Source organism: Impatiens glandulifera, chromosome 2, assembly GCF_907164915.1.
Source record: "Impatiens glandulifera chromosome 2, dImpGla2.1, whole genome shotgun sequence".
Lineage (NCBI taxonomy): Eukaryota > Viridiplantae > Streptophyta > Magnoliopsida > Ericales > Balsaminaceae > Impatiens > Impatiens glandulifera.
In genome coordinates, this window is record NC_061863.1 from 1,539,799 (window position 1) to 1,564,630 (window position 24,832).

At 30.0% G+C, this 24,832-nt stretch overlaps 3 protein-coding genes and 1 non-coding gene across 7 annotated transcripts; 2 read left to right on the forward strand and 2 right to left on the reverse strand.

Moving 5' to 3' along the window:
- The first annotated feature begins 2,239 nt into the window (after window positions 1-2,239).
- On the forward strand, window positions 2,240-10,293 carry LOC124923942 (protein ENHANCED DISEASE RESISTANCE 2-like). Of its 3 annotated transcripts, none has more exons than XM_047463948.1 (23): window positions 2,240-2,500; window positions 2,698-3,028; window positions 3,120-3,194; window positions 3,309-3,362; window positions 3,436-3,501; window positions 3,581-3,681; window positions 4,191-4,261; window positions 4,361-4,474; window positions 4,575-4,615; window positions 4,703-4,803; window positions 5,286-5,381; window positions 5,776-5,840; window positions 5,925-5,996; window positions 6,073-6,228; window positions 7,293-7,528; window positions 7,609-7,648; window positions 7,745-7,893; window positions 7,984-8,085; window positions 8,833-8,877; window positions 8,957-9,097; window positions 9,198-9,293; window positions 9,371-9,472; window positions 10,007-10,293. In XM_047463948.1, the coding sequence occupies exons 2-23, from the start codon at window positions 2,891-2,893 to the stop codon at window positions 10,130-10,132; spliced, it is 2,187 nt and encodes a 728-aa protein (XP_047319904.1). In that variant the 5' UTR covers window positions 2,240-2,500; window positions 2,698-2,890; the 3' UTR covers window positions 10,133-10,293. The 3 variants fall into 3 exon arrangements, with proteins under 3 accessions (XP_047319904.1, XP_047319905.1, XP_047319903.1); XM_047463949.1 differs by having other exon boundaries at window positions 2,240-2,469; XM_047463947.1 differs by having other exon boundaries at window positions 2,240-3,028.
- Window positions 10,294-10,397: 104 nt separating this feature from the next.
- On the reverse strand, window positions 10,398-12,387 carry LOC124923943 (protein LPA3). Its single transcript, XM_047463950.1, has 9 exons — window positions 12,236-12,387; window positions 12,015-12,164; window positions 11,880-11,927; window positions 11,777-11,816; window positions 11,590-11,690; window positions 11,114-11,306; window positions 10,929-11,027; window positions 10,723-10,840; window positions 10,398-10,657 (listed from the first exon to the last, which is right to left on the reverse strand). The coding sequence occupies exons 1-9, from the start codon at window positions 12,278-12,280 to the stop codon at window positions 10,534-10,536; spliced, it is 918 nt and encodes a 305-aa protein (XP_047319906.1). The 5' UTR covers window positions 12,281-12,387; the 3' UTR covers window positions 10,398-10,533.
- Window positions 12,370-12,443, reverse strand: TRNAR-UCG. The gene has a single exon. It is a non-coding gene; the product is annotated as a tRNA-Arg (tRNA).
- A 5,792-nt stretch (window positions 12,444-18,235) lies between these two features.
- LOC124926116 (carbon catabolite repressor protein 4 homolog 4) lies at window positions 18,236-22,936 on the forward strand. Of its 2 annotated transcripts, none has more exons than XM_047466286.1 (10): window positions 18,236-18,365; window positions 19,186-19,277; window positions 19,390-19,430; window positions 19,682-19,731; window positions 20,047-20,116; window positions 20,290-20,411; window positions 20,714-20,838; window positions 20,982-21,123; window positions 21,252-21,399; window positions 22,408-22,936. In XM_047466286.1, exons 1-10 carry the CDS (start codon window positions 18,316-18,318, stop codon window positions 22,696-22,698), a joined length of 1,131 nt encoding a protein of 376 aa, XP_047322242.1. In that variant the 5' UTR covers window positions 18,236-18,315; the 3' UTR covers window positions 22,699-22,936. The 2 variants fall into 2 exon arrangements, with proteins under 2 accessions (XP_047322242.1, XP_047322243.1); XM_047466287.1 differs by lacking the exon at window positions 18,236-18,365 and adding an exon at window positions 18,687-18,760.
- Window positions 22,937-24,832: the final 1,896 nt, after the last annotated feature.

Sequence of the window (24,832 nt, forward strand, 5' to 3'; positions counted from 1 at the left end):
TTATTTGAGATTTTTAAAGATTAATTATTAAAATATATTTTTATGTTTAAAGTTAAAATTTAATAAAAATGTTGATATTTAATTAATAAATAAAATAATTAATCAATATAAATATATAAATAAGTTTTTCTTTTAATTCAAAAAGAAAATTAAAAACTCTTAGTTTCTTCCCTTACAAAAATAAATGAGTTTAGTTTCTTCCTTTACAAAATTAAATTATTTGTACTTCAAATGGATAGAAAACTGAAAAAGACATACTTCAAATGGAAAGAGATTACCAATATTCTTATAAAAATGTGTATAAAAAGTTATATACAGTGTTAAAACTAAATAAGGTAATTCAACTAAAAATAGATAATTGATCTCCAAATCAAAACATGTATTATTTATATATTTATACACAAGTTTTATGTAAAATATGAATAATTTAAATAAATAAAAGTCGTGCTAATATTAATTAGATTCACACTAAAAAACCCTTTAAAATGATGTTATATTGTGACAATAGAGTTGAATAATTTCAGTTTACCACAACTTTAATCTCTCTCAGTCTTTTAAAATCTCTACATAACACAGTTTATACCATATTTAAAAAATATATTTTATTAACTACATGTCAAATAAAAAAACCCATCTCAAACAAAATAATTTAAACGAAAACACGTTGACATCCTTTCCTAGACAAACATTTTGAAAACAAAAAAGTAATTAAAAAGACATTGTCATATACAAAGTTGGGCATATTTAATTTTATTATACTAAAATTATGGATGCAATAAAAATAATTAAAGATATAAATATTAAATAGTCCCACATTCAAGTGGATTTAAAGGACAAAACAATCATTTTCAAACCACAAATCAAAACTTATATTTCCTTAAAAATGATAATAGGTATTAGTTGTTTATTTTTTTCAATGTTATTTTATATTTTTACAAACAGATTTTATATACAACTTTTTATTTAAACGAATAAAAATTAACTCCTAATCAGAGACGGATTTATAAGAATCTCAGTTAGAGTAGGCTTGAAATTTTTTTGGTAAAATGTGACATTATATATATATTTTTTCGACTTGAGCCCTAGATAAATCCGTCTATGTTCCTAATATATAAAATTAGATATTCTTGGTTTGATATTAATTTTTAAATTAGATTAAAAAATGTTATTTGAGATTTTTAAAGATTAATTATTAAAATATACTTTTATGTTTAAAGTTAAAATTTAATAAAAATATTGATATTTAATTAATAAATTAAATAATTTAATCAATATAAATATATAAATAAGTTTTTCTTTTCATTCAAAAATAAAATTAAAAACTCTTACATCAACTAGCTCTTAGTTTCTTCTCTTACAAAATTAAATTACTTCAAATGGATAGAAAAACTGAAAAAGAAATACGGTACTTCAAATGAAAAGAGATTACCAATATTCTTATTAAAATGTTTATAAGAAGATATATACAACCTTAAAACTAAACAAGGTAATTCAACTAAAATTAGATAATTGATCTCCTAATCAAAACATGTATTATTAAAAGACATTCACAAGTTTTAGGTAAAATATGAATAATTTAAATAAAAATCGTGTCAATATTAAATTTGATAAACACATAAAAAAATACTTTAAATTAAAATAATATCACGATAAATAATGACAATAAAGTTGAGACAAAAAATATACTCAAACGAATTTTAGTTACTGCTATTTTCGTCTACATCATGTTAAATAAAAAAAATCATCTTAGACAAAAAAGAGACAAATATTAATTGACATCATTTTGTAGACACATTTTGAAAACAAATATGGTAGTTAAAAGGACATTGTCATACACAAAGTTAGGCATATTTAAATTTATTATACTAAAATTATGGATGCAATAATAATAAAGATTCAAATATTAAATAGTCCCTCATTCAAGTGGAGTTAAAGGACAAAATAGTCATTTTCTAGTAACAAACCAAAACTTATATTTCCTTTGAAAATGACAATAGGTATTACTCAACTAATAAATTGTGACGAAATTAAATTATCGCCACGTCATCCAATCAAAGGGTAATTACGTCTTTTTCTGACAACCGAGTCAACGGCACAACAAAAGTCCGGCTGCCTAAATTCCACGTGTCAATTCACTATTGGGTTTAAAAGAAATTCTCAATTCCGACTGCGGTATACCTGATTCTACCCTCTCATCGTCGCCGTGATTACCGTCACCACCGGCTACCGGTCGCCGGAGAAAAGATGGTGTATTTCCTTTTATTCTTTCCGCCGCCGCTGTATAAAATAATTATTTGAAATGGGTTTGAATTTGCGACTCAAATGAGTGAGACAAAGAGGCGAATTTGTTGATTCTTTTCCATAAATCCCACTTTTCTCTCCCCACCTCTCTCTTTCTCTATTTCTCTCTCCATCTTGGTGATTACTACGGCGGAAAAGATCGTGTGAACCTCTTCTCTATTGCACTTTGTACGAGATACTTTTGAAATTATATAAGCGGGTTTGTAAATTCTGCAATTATTTTGTCTTCTGGGAAAACCCAATTTCATTTCTTTCAAATAGATCCTGTAACACGGTTCAAATATCTAGAATTTTGTGGGGAATTCTTCAATCCATTGTTTTTTACTGTTTTTATTGAAGATTGGATCCTGGGTTTGTGATAAAAGTAGCTTATCGGATTCGATTTGAATTTTGTAGTCTATTTGCTCATTTCGATAAGAACGATGTTGGATCAAGTCACTTAGGTTATGATTCAGTAGCGGAAGTGAAAATTGGTAATCTGAACTTCCGGAGGAAAAATCGAGTTCTGTTCTTCGTGGGGATTGGTTTGTAGACTATACTAGACTGACTGTGAGTCTGTGAGAGTTGGAATTAGTCCATTATTATTATTATGTCAAAGGTGGTTTATGAAGGTTGGATGGTCCGACATGGTCGGAAGAAGATTGGGAGATCTTTTATTCATATGAGATTCTTCGTTCTCGAGACTCGTCTTCTCGCTTACTACAAGAGGAAGCCTCAGGATAATGTGGTAATCATTTGTCTCGGTTTACTCTAGCAGCTTAATTTGATTGAATTTGAAGAACTGTTTTTGATCTTTTAGTTGTTCTTTGTTGGTTCAGGTTCCAATAAAGACTCTTCTTATAGATGGGAATTGTAGGGTTGAAGATAGAGGATTGAAGACACATCTTGGACATGTAAATCATATTCAACTGATACATATATCCAACTTAGTTCTTGATATAAAGAAAACAATCTAATTCTCTGATACACTCAACTAATGATGTGTTCTCTTGTTTTCTGGTTCACAGAGGGTTTATGTATTATCCATCTACAACAAGAAAGACAAACATTATCGAATAACGGTTGGTAACATGATTTGTTTCTCTGTTGTGTTAATAGAGGGACATTAAAGCAGTTATTATATGATTGTTTTAGATGGCAGCATTCAACGTAACGGAAGCACATACATGGAAAGAGAAGATTGAATCTGTTATTGACCAGGTTTGTGTATTTGTGAGTAAGACTGGTAATGTTTCTATAAATAATGATTTGAACTAATTCAATGTTGACAATCTTGCAGCATCAGGGTTCGCAGGCTGGTAGTGGGGGAAAGTTTGTTTCTTTTGAATATACTGAAACAGAAAATGGTAGGAAATCTTCTTCATCAGATCATGAAAGTCAGTAAGTATCTAATCAATTGGATTTCTTATGTATTATAAATGTTTATGCAAAAGGATTAGTTTGTTTGATTGTTTTTGTTTTTTTATGTTGGAATACTTTTCAAGGTTATTGTAGTTTGTAACGATATATATACTTTTTTTTTTTCAAAAAATGAATATTTCATTGAAACCATAGTCAAACACGAGAGGGACCCGAGAAAAGTATTATATAACCAAACAAATATATGAATATTCAGCTCAAATTTTGTTTGGCAATCTAGTGTAAAATTTGAAATCCTGTCCTGCCTAAAATCCGATCAGAAATTTATCTGTTTTTTTTCTAAACCGAAGAATCTAGCACGACCCCCACAATTATGGACCCCCACTTCAACTTAAGATGTTCTTAATGGGTGGGGGTGGGGGCATGACTACAAATTTGACGATTTTTATCAACATCATTTGCATTTTAACATGCTTCTTTAGGTTTTATGTGTGCTTATTATGTTTTGCTTACACGGGCCTTTTATATAGATTTAGTGCCCCTGAAGATGAAGATAACTCCAATCATGGTCGTTTATTGCGGAGAACAACAATAGGAAATGGTTGCCTTTTGTTTTTATGCTTTATATTGGCTTTGTAACAAGCTTTTGATAATTTATATATACTTTTTAGCGTTTTTCTAATTGTATTCCGCTTTTTAGGTCCTCCTGATTCAATTCTGGACTGGACTGTAGAAGTTGACTCTGATTTAAATCAGAATTCCAACAACCAAGCATTCTCTAGAAAACAGTGGCGCCTACTTCAGTGTCAAAATGGTTGGAGAATATCAAATTTGACGTTGTTTTCATTATTCTCATACTATTAAAACAGTGTCTCATCCTAGTCTACACATACATTTTTCTGTAAATTACGCAGGGCTTCGCATTTTTGAAGAGCTCCTTGAAGTTGATTTTCTTGTAGGGTGATGTTGTTCTTTTGCTGCTAGATTCTTGAATTTGTATTTTTCCTGATAACTAGTCTGAAGTAGTTATTTATGTGCGCAGCCAAAAAGCTATAGCAGAGCAATGAAAGCTGTAGGGGTGGTGGAGGCTTCTTGTGAAGAGATATTTGAGCTTGTGATGAGTATGGACACAACACGATTTGAGTATGCTCTCTTTCTCTTCTCTTAGCAATGTAAAACTATATTGATGGTAACTACAAATGTATGGTAGCAGAAATGATTTGATTTCGTCTTTCTTGAGGAATCAATGCCCATTTGCTTCTTCAATACTGTCCTTTTGCTTCTTCAATACATGTTATGGAGTCTTCTCAACTTTAGTTGGGTTATGCCTCAATAGACGGTTTTTGGGTTTTTTGGAACAATTGGAGTAGAGAACCAGCCTACCATTCCTATTATCAGAATGTGGATTCTTTGGAATCAGAAGAAATGAGAGACTCGTTGAAGGAAATGAACGATTCTGTCAATATTGAATATCATTCTAAGGCAATGATGTCTTAGAATTTGTTTGGCTTTCTGTCCCTCTTATGTTAGACTTAGGGCATCAATCTAAATAGCATCTTTATATATATTTTCCTTTTATGAGGAGTCTAACACAGAAGGTTTTTATACCCTAATTGTTTATGCAGATGGGACTGCAGTTTCCAGTATGGTAACTTAGTAGAAGATGTAGACGGGCACACAGCAATCCTCCACCACAAATTATTGCTCGATTGGTTCCCAATGTAATTCTTTCCATGTCCCTAGCTTTTTCTTTCTTTCTACTTGTTCTTATTCATCTGTTAATCTTGTCGAAACATTTTATATTTCATTGTCATTGATAGCCACCAATAAATTATCTCAAAAGGTGCAAATATATACTTGCTTTTAGAGAAAAAACCATTAGGGCAATTTTATTGATAGATAAATTGCAAAAAATTAACCCTAATAGATAATAAACACTCCCAACTACCTTAAACGTACCTTAATTAAAATGAAAATAATTTTTTACCCTTAGTTCCTTAATTAAGTCCATATATTCCTTGCTGACTGATAGAACATGAACATGGTGTTTCACTTATATGCAAATATATACATAAACTACTTTAGCATAAGATTTGATTTTTTCTTACATTGCAGGTTTGTGTGGCCCCGTGACCTTTGTTATGTGCGGTATTGGCGCCGAAATGATGATGGAAGTTATGGTATAGATGTCCAACCATCAATCATTTTAGCAGCAGCCATGTTCCTCCCACTTTAACATGTTCCATTGTCTTGTCTATTTGCAGTTGTCTTAATTCGTTCAAGGGAGCATGAAAACTGTCCGAAAGAACCTGGATTTGTACGAGCGCACATTGAGAGTAATGTCTTTTTCTGTTAATTTATATACATTCTGTTTGGATTCAGTTTTGAATCGCTTGCTAATTTACATTTTAGGTGGGGGTTTCAATATTTCCCCTCTAAAACCTCGAAATGGGAGACCTAGAACTCAGGTGCAACACCTTATGCAGATTGATCTCAAAGGATGGGGAGTAGGATATATTCCTTCATTTCAACAACATTGTCTCCTTCAGATGCTAAATAGTGTCGCAGGTGAGTTGTTTTCTTTGATTAACATCTGCGGTTAAGATTTATTCGATTGGAATCATTGTTTCACTATGGGTTATTTCAATTTATCACACCACATTATACTTTCAACCATCAAATCAATTAATTAATCATCTAAAATACCCTTACTTTATTTTTATATGATTAAAATTTTAAATACAAAAGGACATTTTGGTAATTTAACTCAAATAATCCAAAAAAACCCACTTTTCATCAAAAAGATTTTGATTTCATGACCTATATTTTTTATTTCCAAATAACCCCACATTAAACAAGCTCTATTAGGAATTCAGGAACATGAAGTGTTATGAATTATGCTATTGATATGTGTGCATGTCTTTTTCCCCCTTTTTTTCTTTTTCTGTCAAGTATTGATATGTGTGCATGTCTTTTTCCCCCCCTTATTTTTTTCTTTTTTCTTTTTCTGTCAAGTCTCTACTACTATGGCTAATAAATGCAAACAGTTAATTGAGATATTGAACAACCTGAACGTTAGTTTTGATTCTTATTATAGATTCATTATTACTTTTGCCTAATTGGAAATTGCATTTCTTTAGTAAATTTATAAGATGCAATTGGATCTCAATTGAAACAAAATTCAAATTCTCATTGAAAGCATTAAATTGACGTAGTAGGTCATGGAAGTGAATTGTTGCGCTAGCCAACATGGATTGGCTCAGATACCATGGTAACAAAAAAATAAAATAACTTTATGTTTTGTCCTACCAAATAATCAGTTCATTCTGTAAATTTAAATGTTCCTTTGTTTCATGAAAATGCTTAATATTTAAAAAAAAAAATGAAATCCATGTCAATGTCATGTATTTCTTGTTCTTTAATATTCTATGTTTACAAAATTTTCCACTAGGGATTCTTCATTAGCCATCAGATTACCCCATTTTAGAGAATTGGAATTGAATTACGAAGTGAGAATGATGAAATTGAAACTTAAAAAAATCCTAGACATTCAATTCTATTGAATTCTAATTCCTTATTGTAATTCATTAAACAATAAAGAATTTTTATAATGTATTTGTGTTGGATTACAGGACTTCGAGAATGGTTTTCCCAAACAGACAAAAGGACTGCTCCTCCAAGAATCCCTGTAATGGTCAACATGGCTTCTACTTCTGTATCGCTAAACAAGAATCAAAATCTTTCACAATCCTCTGTCCACATTCGTAATTCTTCTCTAGATCAAACTCAGATTTCCAACAAAAATGGCCCAATGAATGATGAATATTCGGATGATGAAGATGATCTTCAAGTGTTTGAAGAACAAGAGGTAGGGTGGTACTATTCTTCTCCCACCCTAAAATAAACTATTTTGCACTTTCTGAACTTTTTTATTTTTAAAATCTCCAGGAATTTGCTGACAGCTTTCAGTGCGAAGAACAAAAAACAGGTAGGCAATGATCAAAAGTCAAAACTTCTTTTGTTTGATACACTCTGAAACTTCCAGTCACTTTTCTTTTGTTGTTGTGGTTGATCGAATATCCAGAAGTAGAACCCTCTGATCAAATTGATTTCTCCTGTTTCTCGGGCAATCTACAACGTAATGACAATGAAAATGCTCGTAACTGCTGGCGGATATCGAATGGGAACAATTTTAGAGTTCGTAGCATTAATTTCTTTTATGACAAATCAAAGGTTTGTTTAGCATTTATATGTATATTTAAAAAAAAGGCATATTCTCCTTAATTTTCTCTTACTCTCTTTCATTATTTATTCTTTTTGAAGGTCTCTGCCGGAAAGCATGTATTGGATATTGTTGCTGTTGATTGGTTTAAGGACACAAAACGTATGGATCATGTTGCAAGACGATCTGGTTGTGCAGCCCAGGTACCTCACTTCTACTAAACAAAAGCACCGCTATGAGACTATTTGAAAATTGTCATTTTGTCACAATCATATTGGCAAATCGGTACAAAGTGATATTTAGATGAAACTTCCTTTGGTATAAAATTTTGTAAGCCTTTTTAGTTTTTATCCAATTTTTATAATTTACATTTTGGTAAGATTCTAGGGTAGAATTAGGGTTTAGTAGAAGAGAATTGTGAAGAAAGGGGATGAGTGACTATAGAAGAACTTCATTCTCAATTCATAAACTCTGCCTATATTTTTCATAAATAATTTGCTCTATTTATAGCATATAGGGCAATGAATTGTGAGTTGGCCATATTTGTAACTAACTACTTTAAACTACTATTTATTTCTAGAAGATTGAATCTCCATCATTCATTGTCGTTGCATCTCCACCGGATGATTGTCTAACCCTAGATCTTAACCCTATTTATACCACATTTTTACCATTTTAGCCTTACTATAAGAGGGTTGGGGGTTAATGACAAGAGGGTAATTAGGAAGAATGGGCATGCCTAAATTTGTGCCAAATTTTTGGATTGTGGTAGAAAAATTTCTAGTGATTACAATTTTCAGCTAAATGTATATTTTTTTATTTTATTTTTATCACATTGACAAATTCTCATAACAAAACATCCCGTTTCGTACCAGGTGGGTAATGTGGCACCGGTCAAAGGAGTTTGCATGGTTTAAAAACTGATTTGATTAAATTTTTTCTGTGTGTAGATTGCCTCAGAAAAAGGGTATTTCACCATAGTTATCAATTTTCAAGTAAGTTAAACTACATTCGAATTTAGTTTCATCGACTGTAAGGTGGATGGATTGAAATGAAGCTGTATTATTTCTTAAGGTACCTGGTTCGACACACTACAGTATGGTTTTCTACTTTGTGACAAAGAAACTAGTACCTGGATCTCTTTTGCAACGGTTTGTTGATGGTGATGATGATTTTCGTAATAGCAGACTAAAGCTGATTCCATCAGTTCCTAAGGTATGTGGGTGGGCTATTTGGCTCATGAGTGATTATTTCAGACTTGTTATTTCTTTTGTTCATGTGATTTTAATTTTTTTATTATTTGGACCTGGATCAGGGCTCATGGATCGTGCGCCAAAGTGTTGGGAGCACTCCTTGCTTACTTGGAAAAGCAATTGACTCCAATTATATACGTGGTCCGACATATCTGGAAGTAATCATATTCCTCTCGTCTTATTTTTTTCCCCCATGTATCGTAAGTTCTTTTTATTAAACATGATCCTTTTGTAGATTGATGTGGATATTGGCTCTTCTACCGTCGCTAATGGTGTCCTCGGGCTCGTAACAGGGGTTATCACGACGCTAGTGGTTGACATGGCTTTTCTTGTACAGGTAACAAAATTTAGGTTATGAAATCAAAATCTTGTTTAATAAAAAAGTGGTGATTTATTTGGGTTAGATTATTATAATGTCCTGTATTTAAAATTGATTTTTTTTATAAAAATAGTGTAAGCTTATTTTAGTTGATGAATTAAGTGATTTAATAGTTCAAATGATACGTGATGCGATAAAAATAATTATTTTTAACCATTTGGAAACACATTTTTCTGTTGGGGTGGGCTAAATCTGGATCCAAATGAGATTCATGTTTGAAAAAATAACTTATATACATAGATATTAAGAAACTTACTCTTGGAAGTGTTTCCAAACGGGCGTTGCTACTGACCAACTTCAATTTATGCGTTTCCCATTTTGCCCCTCTACTTCAAGTGTGTGATTAGTTGATGGAAGGATAAGTGGGTAATTCATTAAAAATGTCATTTTTTAAGTCAGGCATATTAGGAGCAGATTGGCCTTACAAAAACAAAGTTTGGACTAAAAATGTTTTTTACAGTTTTTATATGATGGGTTTTGATTCTTCTTCAGGCAAATACTAACGAGGAGCTGCCGGAGCGGTTGATAGGTGCTGTTCGAATGTCTCACATAGAACTGTCGTCTGCCATTGTTCCAAAGCTTGAGCCCGAACCGTCATCCACCCATAGCAATACTTGATTTGTGTTCAAATTTATGTTTGCTTTTTCGTTTTTGGTTAAGAAACCGTCAATTTGTTGTCAACATATCTTTTACAATATAGAAATTTACCAGGTGACACATATTTCTTTTATTTAATATAATTCTTTTCTGTCGCTATTAAGATAAGGCGACTACACGAATAGACATTTGTGCCATTGTATCTAAAGGTCTCAAATATTTGTCCATTTGACAATGAGGGGCAATTTAGGAACTTTGCCTTGTTCGAGTCTGGTGGGATTTCATATTGTTGTTTTAATAGATCATTTGGCTGAATTCTTGAATATACGTCAAATCGAGTTTAAACTTTACACCCATGTTCAATTTTGATACACTGTATTCACAACTTTATCGATACAAACTTGTCATTCCATACCCAAAAACTAAGAAGATGGAAGAATGTCCAATGCAACTTCTTTAAGGGATGGCATCGTCTCTTGCTGATGCAAACAAACGTACTTTCCTTTCGTGTTCCTCCTCAATACCTTCCATTGACCAGGATAACATCTACAAGAAATCCGATAATTTGGAAGAGTGGCCATGAAAACTAAGAGATTGAAAAAATAATTAACCTGAAAAGGGTTCCTCCTCTGAATCCCTTAAAATTATGAATGTAGTAGACTGTCTCCATCTTTGGGAAGAGCGTTTTTGTAAGTGCGGCTAGCTTAGGATAGAAGAACGGAGGATAATCTTGTATATAGAATCCTCTTTTTTGTAAAGGATAACGACGAATTTCAAACAGGCGAAATCAATAACGAGAATATAGAAGTAAGGATACATCCAGATCTGATTCTGTCAAGTTCTCCATTGAATATAATCATTTTTCGGTCAGTGTTGGCGACTGCTTCTTTGTAAAGCTCTTCAACTACAAGCATTTCTGTTCTGCAAACAATAACAAGACTTAATAACTACTAAAAAGACAAAATTACATTAAAATATGGATTGAATATTTGCAGTTGTTACCATTAACATTAAAATATGGATAACCAACTATGAATATCTTGTCATTAGGCTTCACCCGATCAGCCATTTTCACTTTCGATCCAAAACCAAAGTCTTCAAATAAGGAAGGTTTTGTTAAGTAATCCAGTTTAAACGAAGCCCCTTCGAAAACAGATTTTCTTGCAAATGTGACTTCATTTGCTTCTGGAAAAAACTGAAAAGGTTTGCCAAGTTTCAGAAGAATGAATGAATATATAAACTATATTATTTCTGACTGATGTTATTTGATCATGCCTAAGAAATCAAAGATCTTAAGATCGATTCCCACTAAAAACGTCTTAATTAAGCCCTAAGTGGCACCTAATGATAATAATTAGGCCGATCCTTTCTCATCTTCATCACAAACCCTAAAGCCTAAATATAAGAAATGTAACAGTTTGATGGGTAGAGAAACTCCTAATTGTGGTAACAAAAGACAACAAAAATCGCATACTTACAATTCGTGTTCTAGTAGACTTTTCTGGGGTTATAAGGAGGTCACAAAATTCTCTTATCAATTCCATACTTCCAGTCATTTCTATACCACCTTCCCCATCACCTAGCCAAAACAATGTTGTTCTTCGTTTAGGTTATATCGAAATTAACGGCTTGTTTACGCGATATCTGCAAAAAATGAATGAATACCTGGTACAGATTGAAGACCAGCAGTAGGAAATTCAATCTCCTGTATCATATCAGTCAGAAATGAAAGAACCCTAGAATCTCATATACATCAAAATTTACTTACCATTAACTGTAAACTATCTTTAAAAGCAAATTCAGCTGCTTTCTTTGCCTGTTTTTAACATTAAACAATCTCAATAACAAGAACCCTAGAATTCTGAACTCTATATCAAAAGATTCATCAAAAGTTATAACATACTTGTTCAAGAAGTTCAGTATAGTCATTGGGAAATGACACATCAAATTCAACTGAAGTACCGGAATTGTTAGAAGAAGATTGAGTTGCAAATCCAACATTCCTAAATTTAATTCCTGAATTCCTTCCAATGAAGTTTCTACAATCAAATTCCTACAAATATTATGAACCCAGTATCAATTATTATAAACTCAAACTGAAGCAAAGAGAAAATGGAAGATTACCCTTGAGTTGGGAAGAAGCATTGCAGATGGGAAGGATAACGCCATTTTCAAGCCACAAACTTTCTTCTTGCCGGAGATTAACAAGTGAAATCTTGACCATAAATTGAAAGGAAAATAAAGATAGAAAAAGGAAACGACCACAGTGGGAGTCGAACCCACGACCTTCTGATCCGAAGTCAGACGCGCTAATCCACTGCGCTATGCGGTCATTTGTGAAGGGATTAATTATCTTTTATAACTAATCATTAATGTAATATATATGAAACCTTAAAGAGGATGATTATTGTATAAATAAATGTATTTACTTCTTAAACCATATATTTTAAATTTATGTTTTACTTTCAATAATTCAAACTCTCTCATTTTAATTATGAAGTTAAATTTATACTTTACTTAAAATTCTTATATTGTTTATTTTTTTTCCACCGTAATTTCTATTAAAAAATGAAATAAAGAAAGAAAAAATAAATTTAGTTCATGGTTATTTTATCGGCTTTACTATTACTTGATTTAAAATTTTGCAAGGAGATGAATTATTGTATTATATTTTATTATTGTCAAGAACATTTTTTATTTATTTATTTATTCTTTTTTATTTTTTTAAAGACAGTTTAGTGCCATTTTATTAAAGAAAACCAAAAGAGGGAAAAAAATACAAAAGTTTAAGATCAGATCTATTTTTTTATTTATGCAAAACAAATTTATAAAAAATAAATTACTTTTCATATTTTGTAAATAAAATCGATTAAACTGAATGATTAGGTAACTATAAAAACGTTATTCAAACCTAAGGTCAATTTAGTATAGTGACAATTAAAACGTTAAAACTAACGGATAATGAATAAAAAATTTAAAACTATATAATTTGATTATAACTTACCTTTAATATCTAAGCATTTATCTTAATAATAAATTATTCAACTATAATATAAAATTGTTTTTTGTTTTTCAAAATAAATATATACAGTTAATAATTTTTAAAACAAATTTGATATATAGTTATATTATTTAACAATAATTTTTAAAGATCAAATCTAGATTTACCTTTTACCAAACCAATCTTAATAATTTAGTTTTGTTTCTAGATGCACATTAATCAAATTGAACTAACCTAGTTGTGTAAGAGTCAAAATGATAAGACCAATGCTTTCTATAATATGTAAGATAAATAAATCAACATATTTTTTTTTATATAATAACTTTAATATTAATACCGGTAATACTAATAACTATAAAATTTACACTATTTAAAAATATTATTTTTATAAACTGAATATAAATATAAACATCCTATTCTTGAATTACAAGAGTTACTAATTGCCTAATTGTTTAATGATAAAATAGTAACAACCAATCTTTTTACATTGAAAATGTGATTAAAATATAAAAAGAACAGCTGAAAAGTTAATAAAAAATGTAAGAAAGGTAATTTTTTTTGTTAGACTAAAAGATCATCTATAGAAAGTGTTATTAATTAAAATTTTACCTAATGAATTATTTATATATATTTTTTCATTTATGTAAAAATGAATATCAAACAAACTAAATAACAGTTATATAATTGGGTATCAAATAATCTAAACATGATAATAAAAATAAGAAGTTATAAGTTATATATGTCTAATTAAAGTCAAATATAATATCTATTGAAATAGTATAATCATATATTCAAAAATCACATATATATATATATATGGGAGGTGCTTTTCTCACTCCCTCACGCATTAATTAATGCCAAAATGACATATTTATCCCTACCACTTTATATATTTACATTTCTTATTTTATTTATTTTATTTTATTTAATTATTATGTTTTTTTATTAAATATAATTAATTAATTAATTTTAAATATTTTTTTTAACTTTATTTATTTAATTAAAAATATAAAATAATATTATTTTTATATTATAATTATTTAAAATATATTAAATATAATATTATTAAGTAAAATATTATGATTAGATTAATTATTAATTATTATTTAATAGATAATTTTATTTATAAAAATATTAATAATTATTAATATTATGTTTGAATAATTATTAATATATAATATTATTAATTAAAATTAAAAATAATTATTAATATATAATATTATTAATTAAAATTAAAAATATTATGTTTGACTAATTATTAATATATAATATTATTAATTAAAATATTATGATTAGATTAATTATTAATTATTATTTAATAAATAATTTTATAAGTATTTTTATATATATATATAATTAATATAATAAAATATTAAATATTTATATTTTATTAAATTAGTACACATTTCAATATTTAATATATTTTAAATAATTATAATATAAAAATAATAATATTTTGTATTTTTAATTAAATAAATAAAGTTAAAAAAATATTAAAAATTAATTAATTATATTTAATAAAAAAACTTAATAATTAAATAAAATAAAATAAGTAAAATAAATAAAATAAGAATATATAAATATATAAAGGTGATAAGGATAAATAAGTCATTTTTGAATTAATTAAAGAGTGAAGCGGGGGTGGGAATATGGGAAGGGGTGGGAAAAGCAATTTGATATATATATATATATATATATATATATATATATATATATATATATATATATATATATATATATATATATATATATATATATATATATATATATATATATATATATATATATTAGCATAACTTCCTCAACTAAAAAAATTATTTAAAAAATTGAGATTTTTTTTTCTTCTCGAACTCGTGGATTTTTTTGTATTGGAGGGTGTCTCGTTTTTATTTTCACTACTCATATTTGAGTTAGTATTGTGTTTCGCTCGATTCGACATTTTGTTTAGCCAGATTAAATTTTTCATCTCAAATTTTTATAATTCAAATAATGTTTTTAACAGTTGGTGGATCGTTTGCTATTAAAAACCTATTCTTTCACAAATTTAACCACATAACGCAATGAATTAACTAGTTTGACTTGAAATCAGAAGGTCATGGGTTTGAAGTGTGGTCGTTTGTTTGTTATATAAACATTATAATAAATATAAGTAGTTATAACTTATAAGTTGAATATATGTCAAATATAAGATTGTAAGTGATAATTAACATTCTACTTGTATAGTAAAAAAAGAAAAAGAAAATATATGTTTCAATATCACTCACTTTATTGAGAAAATAAAAAATAACCCAGACCCGGTAATTTCATTTTTTTTTTCTGATTAAAATGGGAGAGACATAGACTCGAGAAATGATCACTGAGACAATCAGATAATAATGAACAACAAATGACTCACCAACCACTATAAATATTATTCAGATTATAAATATCGGGATGAAAAATTCGATTCGGCTTAACAGTATTATCGAATCGAACAAAACACAACATCAACTCAAATCTGAGTGAGAAAAATAAAAACAAGCCATTGTGATGCTAAAAAAGCCTTCATAAGGTAAAAAAAAAACTTTTCAACTTTTTCTTCAAAAGAAATGATTGGACGAGAGAATTCTGGAGAGAAAATTTGAGAGAAATCTGATTTGCTGAAAAAATAACAAATTTTCTTTTTCCTCACACTTCATCATTTTTCATAGTGATATGGTGACATGTCATTCTCTCCCCCTATCACTCATCTATATATATATAATGATGCTTAATTTTTAAAGTGTCCGGATTGCCGGGTCGAGAGCTGTGGTTAATTTGGATACTTGGGTCGGATTGTGGGTTAACCCATTTTTAAATTTAAAACGGTTAAAAATAAAATTAAAAATGCTAGAGGTATGTTTCGAACTTGCAACCTATCAAAACAAGTACAACTCTTTAACCAACTAGACTACAAAGATTTCATATTTTAAATTCAACACCAAATTTGATAAACGCGGGACGTTTTAATATTAATATAAGTTCAACTTTTTAACTAACTAATCTATTTATATATAATGATGCTTAATTTTTGAAGTGTCCGGATTGCCGGGTCGAGAGCTGTGGTTAATTTGGATACTTGGGTCGGATTGTGGGTTGACCCGTTTTTAAATTTAAAACGGTTAAAAATAAAAATGCTAGAGGTATGTTTCGAACTTGCAACTTATCTAAACAAGTACAACTCTTTAACCAACTAGGCTAAAAAGACTTTATATTTTAAATTCAACACCAAATTTGATAAACGCGGGACGTTTTAATATTAATATAAGTTCAACTTTTTAACTAACTAATCTATATATATATAATGATGCTTAATTTTTAAAGTGTCCGGATTGCCGGGTCGAGAGCTGTGATTTATTTGGATACTTGGGTCGGATTGTGGGTTGACCCGTTTTTAAATTTAAAACGGTTAAAAATAAAAATGCTAGAGGTATGTTTCGAACTTGCAACCTTTCTAAACAAGTACAACTCTTTAACCAATTAGGCTACAAAGACTTTATATTTTAAATTCAACACCAAATTTGATAAACGCGGGACGTTTTAATATTAATATAAGTTCAACTTTTTAACTAACAAATCTATATATATATATATATATATATTGATGCTTAATTTTTAAAGTGTCTGGATTGCCGGGTCGAGAGTTGTGGTTAATTTGGATACTTGGGTCGGATTGTGGGTTGACCCGTTTTTAAATTTAAAACGGTTAAAAATAAAAATGCTAGAAGTATGTTTCGAACTTGCAACATATCTAAACAAGTACAACTCTTTAACCAACTAAGCTAAAAAGACTTTATATTTTAAATTCAACACCAAATTTGATAAACGCGGGACGTTTTAATATTAAAATAAGTTCAACTTTTTAACTAACTAATATATAATGATGTTGAGTAAATGGATACTTGGGTCGGATTGTGGGTTGACCTACCCATAAATTTAAAATGCTTAAAAATAAAATTAAAAATGTTATTCGTAATTTTTTTCACGGTTTTTTATATTATTACTCGTGCTAATGCACGGGCTAAATGCTAGTTTTCTTAAAATCTCCTTAGAATATAATTTTTAAAAATAATCCATGCAATTTTTTTATGAAATGGATAGTCGCTTAAGGACAACGAAAAAAGAACATTTGTGAAAAAAATCACAAAAATAATACAAAAATTAACGTGTGCGGAGATTTTCCAAAAGGACAATGAGCTCTCCGACTGAATTTGTCGACTTCCCACTTCGGACTTCATATAATGTTAGGATGATATCATTGTGAATGATTCGCAATGATCGTTTGAGATTGTTGAAGGTTCTACGATTTCTCTCCAACCAAATTATCCACTAAAAAATAATAGGGATATAACCCCATTGTTTTAGGCTCGCAAATCTAACTGCCTCAATCCACGTTTCCCAACACGCACCAATAGTTAACGGCATAACCCAATGAATACCAGTAATACTCCAAATACTAGCGATACCCTTACAATGTAAAAGTAGATGATGAGCCGTCTCCACATCCTTAAGACACATACGACATCGACTAACTAAGATAAGATGATGAGGCGTCTCCACATCATCAGTTAGAATACTACCGTTGATCACACTCCATCCGAAAAAAGAAATCTTTGTGGGAATTTTAGACTTCCATAATTTCTCTTAGCACAACTCAGTTAGAGCGACTCTATTAAATAGATAATAAAAATGTCCCACATCAAACTTGTACAAATTTCTCTATCGCATCGTATCCCAGTTCAACGTATACATCCCTTTGTTGGCTAATACCGATAACAATCTATCATGAATTTTCCAATGATAATCTCTTTCTATAGGTAATACGTTGCGCAAATCCTTAAGAGGGATGATCTTATCTATCTTTATTTAATCAACACTAGCCTCACTAAATTTAAATTTAGACAAAACCGACTCAATATGACTTTGTTTCATCTTCTTAAATAAGTTCTACATTAATAGCATTCAAAATGAATTTAAAAAGAAAATTGTATACACTTCCTAACCAAAGAAAATGAAAAATATTATAAAATCCTGTCTCAGTCGGGTCGAGATGATATCCGTGGACCGTAGTATCGGACTTAACCATTACAATCCGGCGGGTTAAATATTTGGTTGAACCAAACCCAATGTAAAATCCTATCCCCGCTTAAACTGATCAGTTCAGTTCAGACTGAATTCATAAACTATGCTCAACTGTTCTTCTCTCTTGTTTTCCTGCCGCTCCTTATCTCGAAGGTACTTCCTCTCTCTATCTCTCTCTAGTTTCAGTTTGTAATGCCGCAATAGTGCAATCGATTTACATCAATCAGTCTGATCTTGTGCAATATATCTATCTCTCATTGTTTATTAGCTACGAACTGAAATCGCATCAGTTCCATATCTGCTTGTGGTTGCTTATCCTTGTAGTAAGTACGCAATCTAGATTCGCTCTCTACATGATGAATTTGATCTATCGTTTGTTGAACATCTCGTCTTATTGCCATTGTTCATGTTCTGAAGCTATAAGAGACTTTTCCTGTTGAAACTTTTGTCGATTTTGGCTCCGAAGGAAAAGAGTAAGAAACTGAAAAGAATTCCTTCGTTCTGGAATTTAGGAATTGTCTCAGTTTAAGCGATAGCTTGTTAAGAAGGTAACTGGATACATGTTCATGTTGTATTTCTATATCTCATTGTTTATTAGAAGACCTTTATTAGCTACGAACTGAAATCTCATCAGTTCTATATCTGTTTGTGGTTGTGTATTCCTTGTATTGACTACGAGCAATCTAGATTGCTCTCTACATGATGAATTTGATCTACCGTTTGTTGAACATCTCGTATTGTTGCCATTGTTCATCTTCTGAAGCCATGAGTGACTTTTCCGGTTGAAAACTTTTGTCGATTTTGGCTCCGAAGGCAAAGAGTAAGAAACTGAAAAGAATTCGTTCCTTCTGGAATTTAGGAATTGTCTCAGTTTACATGTTCATGTTGTATTTCTATATGTATGACTTTGCATGACTATTGCTTGTAGCCTATGATCGACTTTCTTGGAATGTGACCAGTTTTCATATTCCAGGATTTGTGTCCAGAAAATGAGCACCACTGTGGAGCCACTATGTCCCAAATTTGTTCCAGTTGAACATAGTAAAATTAGCAATACTACTGAAGGTGAATTGCTTGTAATAAACAACTGTTCTTTTTTCCAAGTATATATGCACTCTTGTATCACTGTTTCTGCAATCTTCAAGAATTACTAATATGTCGAGCGTGATGTTTGCAGGCCTAAAATTCCGTCTTGTATCATACAACGTTTTGGCTCAGGTATACTTTGTGCATTATGATCTTCTTAAATTACTATGTCTCTTCACAGATTGGCTAATTATTTTCTGTCTATTCTGAACTATACATGAATATATAAGCTTGCATATGTAGGGAAATAAGAATCAGATTAGATACTGCCTGTGACTAGTCTGTTAGTTATTATATTGTAGTTTGTTTTTTCGTGCGGTGATGCTTTAATGTCACTGTATGCTATCTTATTTACTTCATTTTTTATTATCTTTCATGTGTAGGCTTATGCAAAGAGCGAGCAGTTTCCACACTCACCATCACCCTGTCGCAAGTAATAATGTTACTTAATGCTTCTTAAATGCACGTATCTTAGAGAAGCATGGAAATTATTTGAGATACATTGTTACCATAGTTTCTTGATAATCATGTAATACTTCCTGTTGTTAAAAAGGCAGCCAGCTTCAATCTATGGGACTTCTCTTGTAATTTTTTCTATTGGTGTTCCAACCAGGACAATAGCTTTCTGACAAATGGTTGATATATTTAGTTAGAATTTTAGTATGTACTTTGAACAATATAGTTGATTGATTTATCCTTATATGATCAATATGGCTTAGTTGATTGATTTCCTATATTTCTTTTGCAGGTGGAAAACTCGTTCCATGGCAATTTTATCTCTTCTAAAGAGCCTTGGGACAGACTTCCTTTGCTTACAGGTTTCCACATCAATATCTATTATTATCTTGCCTACTCACCTTCTCATGATTTGTCACTTCATTCTGAATCTTCCAATGGTTTTCAAATTCAAAGTTATTTTTTCACCTCTATAGCACCATTGATCATGCTTAGTCATTTATAATAATCATTTAATTGCAATTTCAATCTCTAGGAAGTGGACGAGTATAATAGCTTCTATAAAGCAAATTTGGAATCTAATGGTTATGCAAGTATCTATGTCCAGAGAAGTGGGAAGAAGCCTGATGGCTGTGGCATATTTTATAAGAAAACTAGGTAATGCTAAACATGGTCTTCTTTTTTTCTTCATTTACTTAATAATTTCATTAATGGTTTATATGATAGTGCCATTATTGGTTCAAGGGATGATATGTCCTGCAACAATCAAAACACTCTTTATGGAAACAATAAAAATAAATCATTGGACTGTATAGTCCTTTATTGCTTTCAGACAAAAGTGTCTTCCACACTGGACCAATTGAAAGAGAATCAATAGAAATTATCCTTAAATTTACTTGCTTCGTTAATGGGGACTTATCCTGTTCATCTTCTAATTCTTCTTCTGTGATCTTCATCAGTGCAGAACTAATCATTGAAGAGAAAATAGAATTTAATGACCTTGTTGATTCAGTTCAGAATGGTGCAAGTTCACAAAATGATGAAGTACCCAATGAAAATAAAGTTGCCCAACAGAGTAAAAAAGGTGTGCTGGAGAAACAAGCTATGTTGTTATTTATTTCATTATATTTTTGAATTTCCAAGATTTAAGCATCTGAAATTTTGGTTTTCCTGACCTATTAGTTATTTATGGTCATATTTGATAAGTAATTCACAATCCCTATGTAGGCCTACTGGAGCAGAACACCAGTGGGGATCGTGGAGATCCGAACGATCCTCGTGTAAGATTGAAACGTGATTGTGTTGGAATTATGGCTGCCTTTAGGTTTAACAAAAGTATTATTATTGTTGCAAATACACACATATACTGGTGAGTACTATGGTCCAGGGATCATGCTTTTATGTTATATCATGAAAATTGAATAAAAAAAATTGGTGTTAGCTAATCTAATATATTGATAATGCAAACTTCTTAACCTTTTTTTTCTCTTGCTTCAGGGATCCAGAATGGGCTGATGTGAAGCTTGCACAGGCTAAATATCTTGTTTTTAGGTTATATAAATTCAAGGAACGAATATCAAATGAATTCAATTGTGCGCCTCCAGTTATTGTTGCTGGTGACTTCAATTCCACTCCTGGAGATAAGGTCTGTTATTATTTCTCATCTTTTACTTAGTGTTGAAGCTATAAATTCCAACTTAAATTTTATCTGTTCATGATCCAGTTACACCTTCATTTGCCAAATGAAGCTACAACATTTTACTTAGCAAAAAGTTCAACCTCAAATCTTACAATTTCCTTAGGAATGTTGGATTAAGATGTCTCTAAATTTTATAAAGATCAATAGTTTCCAAATGGGCTTAAATCTTAATGTCCCATTTGGAAATCATGTCTCTATTCAGATATCTGAATCCCATCGAGAAATTGTCAGACTCTTAATTTTTTTTTTCCGCATGTCACACCTTCATTTAGCAAATGAAGTTATAGCTCAATCATGATCCCAATTTTTTTAGAAACTGCTATATTTCATTTTCTAAAAAGATATTTAGTTGGAACCCATTAGGGTAGTTCAAGTGGCTTGCCTAAGAGACTTAAGGTCTCAGGTTTGATTTCCATTAAAAACGCCTTAAGTTGAAGCGAGATGTCATGACCGTGGGGTTCGTGCTAGCTTCATGAAATTAGAAAAAAGGATGTTTGGAATTTAAATTGGACCAGAAACATTATGTTAGGTTAGATTACAAACAAAATTTGAGTTGAACAAGATCATAAATCTAAACCCACTCATTGGATCTCCAACTGGTAAGAGTCTTGAACTTTAATTTTTAGGTTGTATGTTCAATTCTAACTGTAAACGCATCAAAAATCGGATACCAAAAGGATCGTAACTTTTTTTTTTTGAGAACGTAAAAATGGGGCAAAGGATTAAGTATGTTGCCCGCAAACACACTTAATCATCATTTAACCAGGCGCAGAACTTGCCGCCTGACGGGCTCGAACCCAGGAACATAGGGTTGGTATCCACCTCTTATTGCCGCTAGGCTAGAAGAGGGGATGGATCGTAACTTTAAGTGGAAGACAATGTTTTGCAATCTAGTCTGCTGATAGAACAACTTCAAATTGACTAATATAAATGCTTCATAAATATTGGTTGTAGGTTTATGAATTCATGACAGAAGGCAGTTTGTTATTTGACGATCAATCAACAATTCCTCTATCCAGTGCTTATGCAGTCACAATGGGAGAACCACAATTCACTAACTATACTCCTGGTTTTACGGGGACACTGGACTATATATTTTTCTCCGCATCTGCATTTATTAGACCAATCGGTTATCTTCAAATTCCTGAATCCGAATCTCCAGATATAGAAGGTGGATTGCCTAACTATCATCACCCGAGCGATCATTTACCCATTGGCGCCGAATTTGAACTCATCAATGATTAATCTTTTGCTGCCATCAAATTTAGGTAATATCTCGTTCTTATTCGGTTTTAGAAAATTATTATCTTTGGTTAAGAAAGTCTGGTTGAGCGGCGATTGAATCACAAGTTAAAATTTTGGTTGGATTTTAAACTGTTTTATAAACAGGATTGTGATTAGAAGTTGAAATGAAATGTAATTTTTGAATAACTCATTTGGAGTCCAAAGGTGGTCATGATGAAATTGGCCAGGCTTAGTCTATTAAGAGTTAGTTCATTTTATTATAAATAGAGAAATAGTTAGGATTTATGATGAGATATTTAATGCTTAGACTATTCAATTCTTATCTAATCTATGTAAACCCTAAATCTGTTGGAATGCTCCCTATAGAAAATATTGAGTCTATTTTATGTTATTTTATTTTAATTTGTTATGAGATCATTAGTTCAAACATTCATTGTCATTTAAAAAAATGTTTATTTAAAGATCTCTGTTTCCACTATTCTATTCTTATTTAATCACTCCATAAACCATTGATATGTTATATACTCTTACTATAGAAAATATTTAGTCCGTTTGATTTTATATCAAATTATTTAATTCGATACAAGGTAACGAGTTTGAAACATTCATTATCATTTTTAAAAAATGTTTATATAGAGATCTAAGTTTTTAGTCCCACTACTAAATCATGGCTGCACCATATTTTTGCGATTTTTTCAACATTATTGTGGATCGATGAAATTGTTTTTATTTTAAAAAATAGATAAAAAATAAAGTGTAACATTAGATGTTTTTGCAGTCCCTGTTATCTTGAGGTTGAATTTGTGCCTGCCTTATTTTAAAAATATTTATTTTGAAAAATAAAATATATTAGTTTCTATTTTAGTTTTCGAGTCTATAGTAATTGGATTTTGTGGACTCTTAACAAAAGCCGACCAGTTCAAGAAGTAGATCGGTTAATTAATACTTAGAAGGACGGCCGAACTTCGGTCGGTGTGTTTACATTGGGTGGAGTTTGAGTAATTAAATATTTATATTTATTTAGCTAAAAACAATTTTATACATTAAAATATTGTTAAAATTGTATATTTTAGTTGAATAATAATGGTAGTTTTATTTATTTGTTTATTTGTTCATAATGTTACAAATATTAATTTATTAGTTTAATTATTTAATTTTAAAGAATAATTTTTACAGATTATATATTAAATTAATTTACATTTTTAACTCGTAAAATTTAAAACATTATAAACACTAAAATATTTTTAATTTTTATTTTATTTATATATATATATATATTAATGAATATTTATATAAAAAAATTATTATATTTTCAAAATTATTTCCGATCAAGTGGTTTTTTTATAATTTATATTATTAAATAATAAATATATATTTACTTCTATAATATATATATATATATTTATATATTAGTATTAGAGTAAAAATTGAGATAATAAGTTACTAATTTAACTAGCATTTAGTCCGTGTACGGGTAATAATATAAAAAATTGTGAAAAAAATTACAGATAATCACAGCTCTCGACCCGGCAATTCAAACACTTTAAAAATTAAGCATTATTATATATATATAGATTTTAAATGTTAGTTAAAAATTATAATATTATTTTGTTTTTTCTTATATTTATAAAATTGAAAACAAATGAACAAATAAACGTAATAGTTATTCTAATTTTATTTGTTTTCTTAATACGAGATAATAATAATAATTGATTGATTAGAATTGGCAGGTAACTTCTAGAGATTTCTGGCTGAATCTGATAGATGAGTTCAGCTTCAATCCCAGCCATTCATTTAAAAACTCTAATCAATACCGTACATAATATCACATCATAGAGCCCACTAGAAAAAGAGATCACAGGCATAGCTTGTCCCAAAAGTACAGGCCTAGGCCCAACTTAAAATTTGGTCCCCCAAACTATGGCCCATGTAAATCAAACTCTGCTTAAATTTCATTGCACGTCGACGATGTTACTGTATACATTTTTTTTTTCTCTTTCAAATAACTAAATTAAGACCACCTAAATAAATTATTATCACACTAATTCTTAAACAAGTGAAAAATATTAAAATTTTAGGTGGTTCTTACAAATTATCTCAAAACAAAAACAATTTAACTCACATCATTCTTTAG